This window comes from Triturus cristatus, chromosome 1_2, assembly GCF_964204655.1.
Source record: "Triturus cristatus chromosome 1_2, aTriCri1.1, whole genome shotgun sequence".
Classification (NCBI taxonomy): domain Eukaryota; kingdom Metazoa; phylum Chordata; class Amphibia; order Caudata; family Salamandridae; genus Triturus; species Triturus cristatus.
In genome coordinates this window covers 976,346,694-976,360,788 of record NC_140580.1, presented here as the reverse complement: position 1 = coordinate 976,360,788, position 14,095 = coordinate 976,346,694, and the positions used below count along the sequence as shown (strand labels likewise).

General features: G+C 41.9%; 1 protein-coding gene across 3 annotated transcripts in view; it reads right to left on the bottom strand.

Moving 5' to 3' along the window:
• NSMF (NMDA receptor synaptonuclear signaling and neuronal migration factor) overlaps positions 1-14,095 on the bottom strand; it is a 180,516-nt gene that overhangs the window by 84,218 nt on the left and 82,203 nt on the right. For all 3 annotated transcript variants that reach the window (XM_085610618.1, XM_085610601.1, XM_085610609.1), the window contains one exon: positions 8,719-8,794. In XM_085610618.1, the coding sequence (XP_085466744.1) occupies positions 8,719-8,794 (76 nt within the window). The remainder of the gene's footprint in view (positions 1-8,718; positions 8,795-14,095) is intronic.

Here is a 14,095-nt window from a genome sequence, read left to right as displayed (position 1 = left end):
GGTTCCCTGCAGCGCTAGACTTGGACACAATAGTGGTCCTCCAGGAAGTTGGGCAACCGCCTGAGCGATGATCTTCCGATAGGCCTATCTCTTTGATTATTATGAAACTCAAAATGTATGCTAAGTTACTCGTCACTCATCTACAGCAAGCCCTTCCAGTCCTGATTCACACAGACCACTGTGGCTTCCTACCTGGCCACAGCACAGGGCACTGTATACGGAGAGTCCAGGCAGCCCTGGCTCATGTCGAGGCCCTCCCAGATCTGAGCGCCCTTCTGTTACTTGACTTTGAGAAGGCGTTTGACTCAGTAGACTGGTCCTACTTGTTTGAAGTCCTAGAATGCATGGGTTCGGCCCCAGGTACAGGGTTTATGTACGATTACTCTACACTATCTCGAGGGCCCAGATCCGCGTGAACAAAACACATTCTGAGCTGCTCCCAATCTGCAGGGAGACCCGGCAGGGTTGCCCACTCTCCCAGCTTCTTTTCGACCTCGCCATTGAGCCCTTGGCATTTCTAGCCTGTGTGACGCTCAAGTTCGGGGCTGGCGGGGTAATGGAGTGAGGAAGACAAGATAGCTCTCTATGCTGATTACATCCTTCTCTTCCCTGCTGACCCGCATCTTTCTGGCCCTAGAGTCCTTGAGCTACTGTTCTTATACGAGTCAGCGTCTGGCCTTTAGGTAAATTGAAAAAAGTCACTCTTAATGCCTATCCACGAGGATCACAGCACCGTCAATTGGCAGTCCGCCATTCCAGTTCAGAGACTCAGTTTTCAATATCTGCGCTTTATATTGCTAGAGACCCCAATCTTGTGTAGAGCCTCAATCTCACACCGCTGTTAGGATGAAGCAGGATTTTCAGAGGTGCAAACGTCTCCCTCTCAATGTGCTGGGGAGAATAGCTGTATTCAAATTGATGGGTCCTCCCAGGTTTTTATATACTCTACAACATTTCCCGCTCAATAATCTGAGTCAGTGGTTTCTGAAGCTGAACGCCCTTATTCGTAACTTAATATGGGCTGGTCAAATTGGCACTGCTAAATGAAGACAGTCAGACTATAATGGGGACCCGGGCATAGCAAACATCAAGTTATAATGCTGGGTGTCCCAGCTGACAGTGATAAACAACTGGTTGACAGGCGGGTGGGACGATCCAGCCTACCGCCTGGAATGTATTTTGTTTGGGGCTAGATGCTGTCATGGGACTGCTCTACGGGAATCCTATCCCTCGCCCCCTCCTGGAATTGACAGTGGAAGCCATTAAGGTGTGGAAGGCCACTCCAAGATTCAAAAGATGGGACAAAACACTCACCCAACTCACTCCATTGTGGAAGGGGGCTTTCCTAATCACAAGACCCGCCTGGCAGATTTCTAAACCTGGGATAGAATAGGTCTCATGACTCTTGGAGACATTTGGCAAAGTGGGCATCTTAGTTCCTTCCAATACCTGCAACAGCAGTTCTCTTTAGGTAATTCTCAATTCTACCAATACTTACAAAACCATCACTGACTCTCTTACCGTCCAAGTGACCCCGCAAACATACCTGAATTTAACCCTCTGGAGGCCAAACTTCTGATGGACTGCCTTGGGAAGGGGGAAATATCCTGTATGTACCGTACTTTGGTGATTCATGCACCTGATGAGTTTCCAAAGCATAAACAGAGATGGGAGAACTGGGAGAGTCCTTTGGATGATGCAGACTGGCAGGATGCCCGTCTGACCCCTCGGGAAGTTATTACCTCCAAGATGAGATTGATCCAACTCCATTACCTCCATATCTCATATTTCACACCAAATGCTTGTGGCATGAATGAGGGTAAAGTACCTCAACCGCGCTATTTTCGGTGTGTCCACACCGAAGCAGCCTTGTTTCATATGATGTGGTCTCGCACCAGCCTTTCAGGCTTCTGGGGCAGGGTGGAGAGATCACTATTGCAGGTCCTGAATTGACAATTGGAACTTACCCCACGAGTAGGCCTGTTGGGCATATTAGAAGTCTTGGATGTTCCGAGACGTGAAAGGATTATGGTGGGGGTGGCTGAAGTTGTGGTCAAGAGGGTCATCGCTGGCAAATGGAAGTCCCTGTCTGCCTCTTACCCTAGCAGAGTGTCGCCAGGGATTGACTGCTTCACAAAATGGAGCAGCCACTTCATCAAGCATGAGGCTGGATCCAGTAACGCGCTAAGATCTGGGGAAAATGGTGGGAGCATTATGGACTTACGGACGTTGGGTGAAGGAGCAATGGTGGGAATTCGATGCACTGGAACATGCTAGTTTCAACTATAGTGGATATGAAACGATTGGTTTTACTGGTTGTGAAGGAAATAAAAATTGGTTTATCCAAAAATATTTTTTTTCCATTTTTCAAAGGTAAAATGGGTCTAGGTTCAATCAGTGTGTTTCGGAATAGAAGTGGCATAAATTGTGCAAAACAGTCTACTCTCATGAGTCACTAAGTGATTCATGGCCATGATTTCTTGTTAAAATATCTAATACACACATGGAATGATTTATATGCAATAAATATTTTCTGTTTGTTTACCAATGTGTCCACCTTCCACTTACCGCTAATTTGCCCTGGTGTAAATATCTTTCCGTAACATCGGCTGGAGTAAAATTTGAAAGCTCCATTCCTTATAGCACAAGTAGCAAATAAGCGTGTGTGAAAATGATTTGTCATTTGTTAGCCCCAGTTCTATGTTCCTGTAATGGGGCCCTTGAGTGTGATTGCTTTACCTAAAGGTTTTTGGGCAAGGCATGGGAAACTCGCAGTTGTGATGCATTTAGATGTGTTTCATCATAACAAATTCACTTTGGAGAGTCTGACTTTGGTTCTCTTCCCCCCAAAAAAATATCCTTCTAGCTGCTGTCAGGGTGCATTAACATATCTACTCCTCCTTCGACACCTCCACGGTTACCGGCTTCCTCTCAATAGACTATCTCCCTATCCTCGTTCAACCTTCGGGAACCGAAGAGCACCATATGCTTGGGGAGGGCAAACAACTTTGTGAAAGATATTCCATTGGATCATGTCCAAGATCAATTTAGCTTTGGCTGCATAAGCCAGCTGCGCATTTGACTGCAGTATCACATCTTTTAACCCTTGCTTGCATGTGCAGTAGTTTCCAAATATGTGAGTGCTGAGGTTAGCAAATCGGTTGAGTTTTAGAGTAACTCAGTATTGGATTTACTCACAGTTACATGCTGAGCCGCTTATGATGGAATATGATTTTTAATATTCGGCAGGTGCCTAGGCTCTTCAATATTTAGTAATTATAATATAAGGGTGAAACAATTAGATCACGCTGATTCTTGACTTCATGAAGTTTGTCTCAAGTCTTAGCTAACTAGTGGTTCAAAGACAAGGGTATTGCTACTGCCCATCGGTGCCCAATGTTAGCCTGCAGGGCAGGATCCATGTCAGCTTTTCAGCATATTCACATCAGATAAATGCACATGCAATGGAATTAAATGTAAATCAGTCACAAAGTCAGTTGTTGTCCAGAACATACGGCATGATCTGACCCCAATGCTGAACTCCCCTATAAAGAGCCATCACTGAACCTGTCAGCGCATTACAGTGCGGTGAGCATTGGCAAGCATGTATTTCACAAAGATCAACAGCATCTGTTGTAACACATGGATGGGCCCACCCTATTCCCTCTTTCCAGTACCCTCCTATGAGCAAAAACAGCAGTGTCTTGTAAACCTGCAAAAAAGAGCACTTCTATAACACCAACATCCTCGACAAATCAATTTGCTTTGATACATTTCTTTTGCCTGATAATCTCATCGGAGTTAATGAATCGCTATGCATGTGCTTCCCAGAATACTGAAAGAACCAGCACTCGGTTCTTCATTATTTTACATAATAAGGTCTCCAAATACAGAGGCTGATGGAAAGGGGAGTTTCATGTTTCTTTCCGTTAATTAAGTACTCGATCATTCCTCATTCATGCACAGGGCTGAGTCATGATGTGCTTTCTACATTTAGTTTCATCAGCGAAAGCCGATGCATGACTTGGACTGTATCCTTAGGTGCTATCTATCATATAGGCATTTGTGTCAGACATGTTTGTGTGAAGCCTCCAGAAATGTTACTGTCTTCTGACAAATATACATTCTCGGCCTAATTCACAAAGATTATTCTGTGCGTAAGTGTGATTTGCCCCTGACTTACTCCTACATTTCTTCTCATGGAAGAAATCTTAGTGAACTAAGCTGACTGTTTCACAGTGAACAATCCATTTATACCTTCCTCATTCTTCACAGGCCCAACTTAACCCTATAGAATACTCATCCCATTAATCCTCTATTTTATTATGTTGCTAAACCCTGCCCTGTGGCCCATCCCTCTCACACAAGCTTCTACACCTTCTGATTTCATCTGAGAGATTTAGAGCGACAACACATATACTATTTCTCCAAGAAGTCATGTCACTCAAACACTTCATGTTGTGCCTTCCTCTGAGCTATTCTTATGCCTTTACAAAACGCAGCTGCTAGGCTGGTTCAAGACATCCATAGATCCGAGCCGGTTGCCCACAGATTAAGAACCCTCCACTGGTTGCCTATGGAGAAAAGGATAAGGTTCAAATCAGTCTGCCTAGCATACAAGGCCCTTCATGGGATAGGCTCCCACTTCTTAAAAACTCAACTGAAACAGTACGAACCTCCAAGGAACCTAAGATCAAACGAGGCAAAGTTGATTAAGGTTCCCAAATTCAAGCAATTAAGACGGGGAGAAGCTTTCTATTGCAAACAGCTAAGACTTGGAACCAACTACTACTCTCAATAAAAAATAGCTCCTCGCTGCTATTATTTAGGAAGGCCGTAAAAACCTGGCTCTTATCACCGGTAGCTCCAAACTTTCTGCATTTAACATAGCACCAAGAAGCCCCTGGGCATTCGTGTGCTTTATACGTTTTCAAATCAAATCAAATCTTCCATCCAACATTCGCTTTTCTTTTGGCGGAAGAATGGTTTTTAGCCCCAACTACAGGGACAGAATTGCTCTTCCATCTCCACTCCATTGGCAATTATGATGCTTTCAATGCTAGCTTTTTAAGAGCTCTAGAACCTGCATTGGATTTTTAACTCCAAATTATCTTTAGGTATCCACCATGGATTGGTGGAGAATGTTCTCCGATCTTTGACTGATAATATTTTCAGTCTCCTTGTGAGGAGTCTCAATCTACCCTTGATTACTTGGCTTTGAAAGTATCATTGATTACTGGTGATTTATATATCTCAAATCCCACTATTGTTACATCTCCCACAGGGGAGGCCATAGCTCTTCTCTCCAGCATTGTGATGCAATATGTGAGGCCAGAAGCAGTGCATTGCGGGGGCACAAGTTATAGTTAACTCAGGTAACTTTAACAGCTGAATTTCTATGGTTTTGCACAAGTAAAATCTGAGCCTAACTATAACGTCCCTGTATCCTTTGGTTTTTTCAGTGAATTACTAAGGTTTTTTAGATTTTATTGCCTAACTATAACGTCCGTGTAACCTTTGTTTTTTTCAGTGAATTTCTATGTTTTTTAAATGTTATTTTCTAACTATAACATACCTGTAACCTTTGTTTTTTTTGTGAATTTCAGTGTTTTTTAAATGTTAGTTTCTGTTTTCTGTAACTTTGGGTGATTTAATGCTTGTACAGGTTGGTATGTGGGTGTGTGAGTGGTTCAGTGGGTGAGTGGGTATGTGAGGAACTGAGTGGGCACATGACTGTCTCAGGGGGTCTGTGAGTCGGAACATGAGGCCAGAGTGTGTGAGGGGGTGCATGAGTGACTGAGTGGGTCTGTGAATCAGTGCGTGAGTGTCTCAGTGGGTCTGTGAGTGGGTATGTGAATATCTGAGTGGGTGTGTGAGTGGCTCAAGAGGTGTCTCTGTGAGTGGATACTGATGGTCTGACTAGGTGCGTGAGAGTGGGTACACAAGTGTCTCAGTGGGTCTGTGAGTGGGTATTGGAGGCTGCACTGATGGTCGTGTCAAATTTGCAAATATCGCGAGTGGGGAAAAAACATACTTTCAACATATCATACCCATAAGGGGTTCCTCAAACACCCCTATATTCTTCTCATGGGGTCAGAACACATGCAACCTGACCCATTATGCCACATTATACCATTTATATTTGAGCCCCGGGAAAAGCTCCAATGAGATAAAATGGTGGCCACAACTCTCTGCTAAGGTTGCAGCCAGCCAATCATGGCATTGCTCTTGGTGTGCATTTGCTATTAATTGCGAAATCGTCGGGAACTGCTGCGATCGCAGACATCCTAATTTGGATTTCCTTAAATTTCTCAATACCTACTGAACAGATTTACACAGGATAGCTGAAAGTGTGATCTGTGAACTAAAATCTACCTTCCTGTCAAATGTAGTATAATTCCGTCCAGTGGTTTGGGCTGCAGGTGTGTCTAAAGATCATATGGGAATTAACATGGGAAACACACTTTTTTGACCCCCCCCTCCCCTTTTTTTTAGGCCCCGCTCGACAGATCTCCCTAGACTCGCTATGACACTTTTTGGGGGAAATTCTGTGAACGTTCGTCAAACGACGCCAAAGATATAGGCAAGTCAAGAAAAGCTTTTTCTATGGAAACATGGTTCTACCTATAAATACCTACTGGCGCCCGCCAGTAGGTTATACACATATATATATATAGTCAAGGTGCACACACGTGGAATTAAGACTAGTAAGCCTCTACTTAATACTTAACTTCACTCCCTGTACCAGTGCAAGGAATGATACCAGAAGATAAGCAATCCTACTAGATATAGCTTGGCGCTGTGATTTATCCTTCATACAATGCAGTTCAAAAAATGTAGATGCTGTGCGACATTGTGTGAAATTTTGGTTTGGTAAATCTGAGCTAATGCATAAAAGAAAGCAACAAGTGAAAGAATTTAACCTAAAAACTTTAACATATTTTCAAAGTATTCAATATTTTTCACAAAGCCTTTTATTTAACCTAGACACAGGAATTCATACCAACAGGTGCTTAGGGATATTTTCAGATTTCACAAGCAAGAAAAAAATTGAGATCAGGGCCTAGAGCGCATATCTCTATTCCAGAAAAATTGCCTTAAAATAAGTGATCTTTAATTCTACGGCTTAAAGAGTGCATTGGAAAACACTCCGCCAGCCTGATTGTTGTCTTGTGTATGAGCTGATGGTGTTTGTGTTTTTCCCAGCATTGCTTCGGGGCTAGCTCTACAGGGACCATATACCGTGATCTAATGTCTAACAAAATTAACTGCAGTCTCTGGAGGGTTTGCCTCATCTGCGTCTGCTCAGTGCACTGACTACCTAGAGTGAACTTCTCAAACTATTAACCATCATCAATAGCGGAGAGGCAGCAAAACTTCCCCATGACAAAATATATGAACCACATATTGAGTGGTTGGATCCCTCAAATATGCAACATCTTGCATTGTAGTCTAATAAAGTTCTCTTTTTCCTTTTTCAAAAAACAATTACGCCCTCTAACATTGACAGTGATACTCATGGGCTAGGGGGTTCATGATGCCTCTATGCATAAAGATGCCGACACATTACAATTCGTACTGACAGCTTGGGTTATTTTAACCATTACCTCTCAAAATGTGCTTATCAGCTGGTGCACTTCACTCATCTTCTATACAATGTAGAAAAGCTGTGCCTTTGATTGTTTTTTTATTTCATTGCTCCTCTCACATTTGATAAGAATAAGCTACAATAATAACATGTGCCGAGTTAGTATGTTTTATTCCATTCACCCATTAACCATTTCATTAGCATAGAGAGTTCATTACTAGTTAACATATTTTTGGTCACCATTTGGTGATTAATCTAATTGTAGCTTTGGTTTTGAGGGCCCTTTGGTGACCAGACATGTTACATTTGATAAACGGTATGTCTAAGTATTTGCAGTGGCTTTGCCATATTGTATTTGTAAGAACTTGCCATAGGATTTGCTAATTTAATTGCGCATGTTCGTTTGTTTTAGATGTAATTATTCTGTGATGTTTTGCCATGTAAATTGTATTTTATATGTTTCTTGTTAGATATGTTTATTCTCTAAGTTTATTTTGAATGTGGCTTGCTATAATAGATTTATAAGCTAAAAACATTGGCTGGAACTAAACTGCATTAACAAAATATTAGCCTAATATCTGTACCTCTGTAATTTTCACATTTTGCAATTAAGGAACGATTAAAAACATATCTTTTGCGAATCTAGTTGAAAAATCCAGCTCTATACCATTCTTTGTCCTGCAAGAGTTAGATCAATAGGGGGAAAGAGGGAAGTCTGTTATCCTTAAGTCCCACTTGACGCTTAATAGTTATTTTCAGTATGCAATTATTCATGCAAAGCCAGTTGAGTTTCTTATTTTTGCACCCTCATTCCCTTTTCTTGAAGCAGAGCTTCTCTCATTCAAAAGCTACTTACCTTGGTCAGAGCCAAAATGACTTACTTCCTAGAAGAATGTAAATTCAGAAATGTCCCTGAACTCCAGCTGCCATTTGACCTAAGAAGACACTCGGTGCTTCTCTTTGGCATCTCCTTCCTGGCAGGCACAACACTCTTGTTTCAACATGTCTATTTTCCCACAGAGTCATGGCAAACCAGGATATTTGTCAAAAAGGATCAAAATCATAGTTGTACTAGAAATCAGATGCAACATGCATTATACGGCGATACTGGATGGGTCCATAATACTCACGCTTGCATAGTTGTGGTAGCGGTCTGAAAGCTAAAGAGGTTTTCCTTGGGAAACCAGGTTCGTACGGGCACATCATCTGAAAGAGAAGAAAACAGGAAGTGAGGTTCAGGAATGCCGAGGAAAGAAAGGAACCCATGCCTTGGATGCTTGCGCAGTCCCTTAAGATTCCTGTTCCACACAGTTCCCTGTTTGGCTCTATTTTGGGATGGATCTAAAAGTCAAACAGATTTTCCATTGTATACTGGAAAAATACAGCTTTCTACTTCTCCCACAGACAGTCAACTGGAGATTAAAATGGACACCACCGCCTTTCAATGCCAGTGATATCCTATTTCTAGAATTAAACAACAAGCCACTCTCCCCCTTTTAATTTCAAGGCTCACCCATGACATTGCTTTTCCTACCTCCAGCCTAACCAGTGTTGTCCTCAAATACAGCAGAGTGTTTTCTAGATAGACAGAAAAGCACACAATAGAATGCACGCCTAAATATTTATTTTAAATCGTTTGTTCTCTAAGTTGTTTTTTCAGGAAATTTGTTTTTCTTGTTATTGTTTTTGTACAAATGTGTGTGTGTGTGTGTGTGTGTGCGTGTGCTGCATGTGTATTTGTGTGTGTTTGTGTACGTGTATGTGCGAGACAAGCAAGCGTGGCATTGCTTGCTTGGCCTTACATCAGAACCGATCACTGCCACTCAACTTCACTGCAATGGTGTCACTTAGGTATAGCACTTATATTGCATCTGTAAAGCAAGAGGACAAGCCAAACGTGCCTGTCAGAACATCTCTAACAAACATATGGTCCGACATAAACATTTCGCTATAAATATAATTTGTTTCTGCTAAAATATTGTCCCATTGGGTGTAGATTTTCTGTTATTTTCTCCAAAATGGAGATCTTTTTGTAAACGATTTGTAGTGTTCGATATTCTAGTCAGGCAGAGTTTAGTCCATAATATTCTGATACCATACTGTGTAATGTGGGACCATATCTAATGGTATCCATGCTATTTAAAGAACATCGGATGGTTAAGAACAAGTACTTCCAAGATGAGTCATTCACCTGCCACCTCCAGGCCACCTTTGCATTTTAAAAACCCACTGCGGCTTGCCTCAGCGATACAGACAATACTCATTTTATCATAACTTTGCATTGGATAGATCAAGTCTTTAAATTAGTTCTCTGTGCTAGAAGAATATATATTTAGGCATGTATTAACATGCACTTATGTACATGTCCAGCTGTATATGCAAATTAATACATCAATAGGTGTGTGGCTCTGTGCGCTTGTGTGTGAGACAGAGAGCCACTATGAAAAGGGACGGAAAAAAAGACAGGTAGAGAAATAGATATAAAGAGAGTGGAAGCGAGACTTACAGAGAGGTAGAAGAAATGTGAGAGAGTACCTGCCAGGTACAGAAGGAGAAAGGGTGAATGAATGTGTTCCAATTCGAACTTTGGGTAGTGTAGCTGTGTCAAATTATAACTGCTAAATCGTAAATTTGAGTTTAATCCGAATTTATAAACAATCAATAGTCACGCTTTGAACTTCTTATGTATTACTAGTTGCTCGAAATTGCTCTGTACTTGCACTCACAGTCTGAGCATTTTGTTATGCTATATTTCTGTTTACAATTAAAGGCTGTGTGTACAGATTCGGAGAGAAAAGAAATGAGTTTGTGTGGGCAAGTGTGTCTGGAGAGAGAGAAAAAGAGAGAAGGCGAGAAAAAATGGCAGTAGGAAGAAGAAGACAAATTGTTAGACAGTCAGATTGATGATCAGGCAGAACGTTAGATGGACAGCAGACAGATGGGTTACAAAAAGCCGAACGCAGCTGAGAAACAAAGATAAAGTGATGGATAGCTATATGTTAGAGGTGGGGCTTCGTCATTTCTTCATATGAAGGGTTTGAACACCCTTGATTAGAAAATGACAGTGGTGCCGAGCCCAAGACCATATTCAGGAGCGCAGACAGGGTGTCATGGGCCCCGGAGCAAGGAAGGAAATGGGTCCACTGGCTGTTGTTTCAAATATAAAATACAGAAATAATCAGGGTTCAATGAGCCCCTCAGCCCTCCGGGTCCCAGTGCCACTGCACCTGTTGCACCAAGGAAAGCTATGGCCCTGGCGATATTTTGTGGGCCGATCTTACGATGCACAGAAGTCTTGACTTGATTTGGTCAGCAGAAGTCTGACTACAACATACCTACCAGCGTTTAAAACAGGAAAGATGAAGATAGTAAAAGAAATATGGTCATATATTTTCCCTATTGACTAATATTCAATGACAGACAATTTGAGGTGGGGTGGGTAAAATAAAGCCCTTTTTGGTAGTCTTCCACTTGAAGGGAGTCTGTTGGCATCTAAGCTAGGAGGGGGTTGCCTGTGCTGGTGTGTTATGATATTTATATGAGGCCTTTAATAAAGCATAAAACCAATTATGAAACATGGCAGCAAATAGATGCAAAATGTTTTGGTTCATTGCATTTAAATCGGGGCCATCATTTACTTCGGGATTAATTTCAGGAAATTAATCTTGGAGTAATTAGGTTCAAGTTTATATTTTTATTATAGTTTGTGCATTAACTTCAGAGCCATATTTTAATTATAAACTTCTGTTAATTTCGTGGCGGGGGGTCACATTTTTTATGTGTACAGAGGAGACACAGAGTCTCTCCTTTCGTATTTTTTCATCTCGTTCCAGTTAGCATAATACCAACCCAAAGACCTATTTCACTTACCTGTGGATGCGTTGTGTCCAAATTTCATTTCCTTCCCAATACTATTGTACCGATATTTTTTCATTCGAGCTTTTTGGACTGATTTAATCATGTCACTTTTTTGGGGCTAAAAGTCCAGTATATTCATTTGACCAGTGCCTTCTCGGCCTATTCTTTGTTTAATTATTTTTTTTAACCTGCATCTTAATGGCCTCTACCTGTCCACCCCAGGAGACGTAAGCTGTCCGGTTATATAGTGGGCATCACGTTCAACATAAAAAGAAAACAGCCTGACTCATCATGGGGGTTGAATGTTAAATGCTGTCCGTTGTAGCCACCCAAACCTTTCGTCATGGCAGCCACGCGCTACTTAAGAGAACAGAAGCGAACTTCTTTTCAGAAACAGCAGAAGGCAGAGGGCCAAATAACGCAGCCTTATTTTAATGGCAGTAAAATAGATATACTCCCTTTCAGTGACTAAAGGAAATTGAAACACATGACTTTCACGTCTATACTGTTGTGATTACAAACACACGAGTTCGATGATGGCCGACGTATTTAACGGTAGTGAACAGAAATCTGCATGTGCTTATGGCTTCCATATTCATATATAAGCAATTAGTGCATCTACTTGGTGGCCATATCTAGCTGCAGTCAACAGAAACACATCCACTTACATATGGCGGCAAGTTATAGAGAAAACGAATAGCCTTAATTCCTTGCACCTATCATTTAAATGAAATGGTGAATGGAAGATACCATTCCCTATAGGACACAATTTTTCTGCAGGTCCAAACAGCAATGAGATTCTACTATATGCCCATATGAGTCTTCAAAGTAAGTACTGGGGAAAGAGGATGTTTGAAAGAAGGGTGTAATTAAGAGCAAAAGAGGGAGGCAGGACGCATACGTATATGCCCTACAGCCTCCGCCTGGGACACTATGCTGCAGCAATTTAAGATCTTATAGCTGATGATCCCCCCCCCCCACCCCCGCCCCACCTCCTTGATTTTCCGGGTCTAATTTTGTCATTCGGGTCAGCCTCCCAGCCTGCCAGTACCTACTACTGACAATGCTTAACTTCTTTTGCCCATGCTCTTTGCTGGTTGACCTCCTCTGTTCCCTCCTCATTCCCACAGTTCTTCCTTCACCTCTTCTCCCTAACCTCCCCATCCCACTCAGTCCTGTTCATTTTGATGTACCTCCCCTGGATCGTTTGGGAGTTCAGCTATTGGAGGACCATTATCCTTTTCCACAAAGACATGACCCTTGGTACGTTCACACAGCAGATGCCAGAGTATGGTGGTGTGTCATACAACCTTAGGCATTATCATCCGGTGCTTATGTATGGCTCTAATGAGTCTGCTTCTCATCACTTAGTTCAGTTCTACAACGAGCACTAACCATATCTCCGTCCACTGTGTTTCCTTCAAATCTAATGTGACCTCTCTCTTTATCCTTTGATTTATGATTTCTTAATGTGATCTTGGATTCAACTTACTGTTAATGTCATGCAACCACAAGATGCTCTTTACATCTGTATGTCTATTGTTGCCATGGTTATGATTTTAAATATGCAAAACCCCAATAAAAATCATTTTTTTTTTTTTTTAAAGAGCAAAGGAGACAATATTGATGCAAAAAGTGCATCCTGCAGCATCTGGCCAGTGCATGCCATACAACATGGTTTGTATGCAGATGGCAGCTTTGAAGGTGAGTCCAGAGGTCAGCTGAGGATGCCGTGGGTGCATGGCGTGTGATTTATTACAGATGTCATTCAGGAGATGAGAAGTGAAGCAAGTCAATTTTCCTGGAGTAAGTCAATTTTCTTGCATTAGTGGAAATCGCAGTACACGCAGGACAGAGATGCCGCAGTGGGACCATACCTGCCAACATGGTTCTCACTACTCACTAAGGGTCATGCCCTCTGCATTTGTTATTTTGGCACATGTGGCGTTTTTCTCTAAAGCTCCAAATAAATGCAGGTTAGGACACACTTCTGCTAAGCGATTTGACCTTAGAGGCTGTGTCATGAACTATAAAAGGTGGCCTCATTCAATTCTTGGAATTGCCCAACTTTGGAGTAGGGAAGTAGTGTAGGTAGACACGAATCTTTGGAGGGGCACGAAGCATAGATGTGCCTATCCTGTCGACCACTGCATCAATTTGTGTTTTAATGTATTACTAGAGGCAGACACGGGGTCGATCTCAGCCTCTTTTTTCTCTTCGTGTTATTTTTAAATACCAAACTCTTTCAAGATCTCGGTGTGTGATTGAGAAACCTTAGAGTAAACAATCTGCTTCACTGGCGATGAGCAGGAGGAATACATTTATTTGTGCACATTTTTGGGCGAAAACATGGTATATTTGAACTATTCCAGAGATGCAGTATTCGTTTTAGCTAAGCCCAAAAAACTCAACAGTAAGGCATATGCATTGATTTCTGACACTTGGGGGAAAATGCCAACAATGTCAACAGACTCCTCACAGTTTTTAATTGGAAGGAGCCAGGCCTGGTAATAGCCTTTAGTTGGGAACAAAGAGTTCAATTAGATCTGCAACAATGTCAATTTTCCCGCACCTTTCGAACATGATGGGAGAGGACACACTGTTTACGGCTAGAAACTAGAAGACCTTACGTCAAAGATCTGACAGACA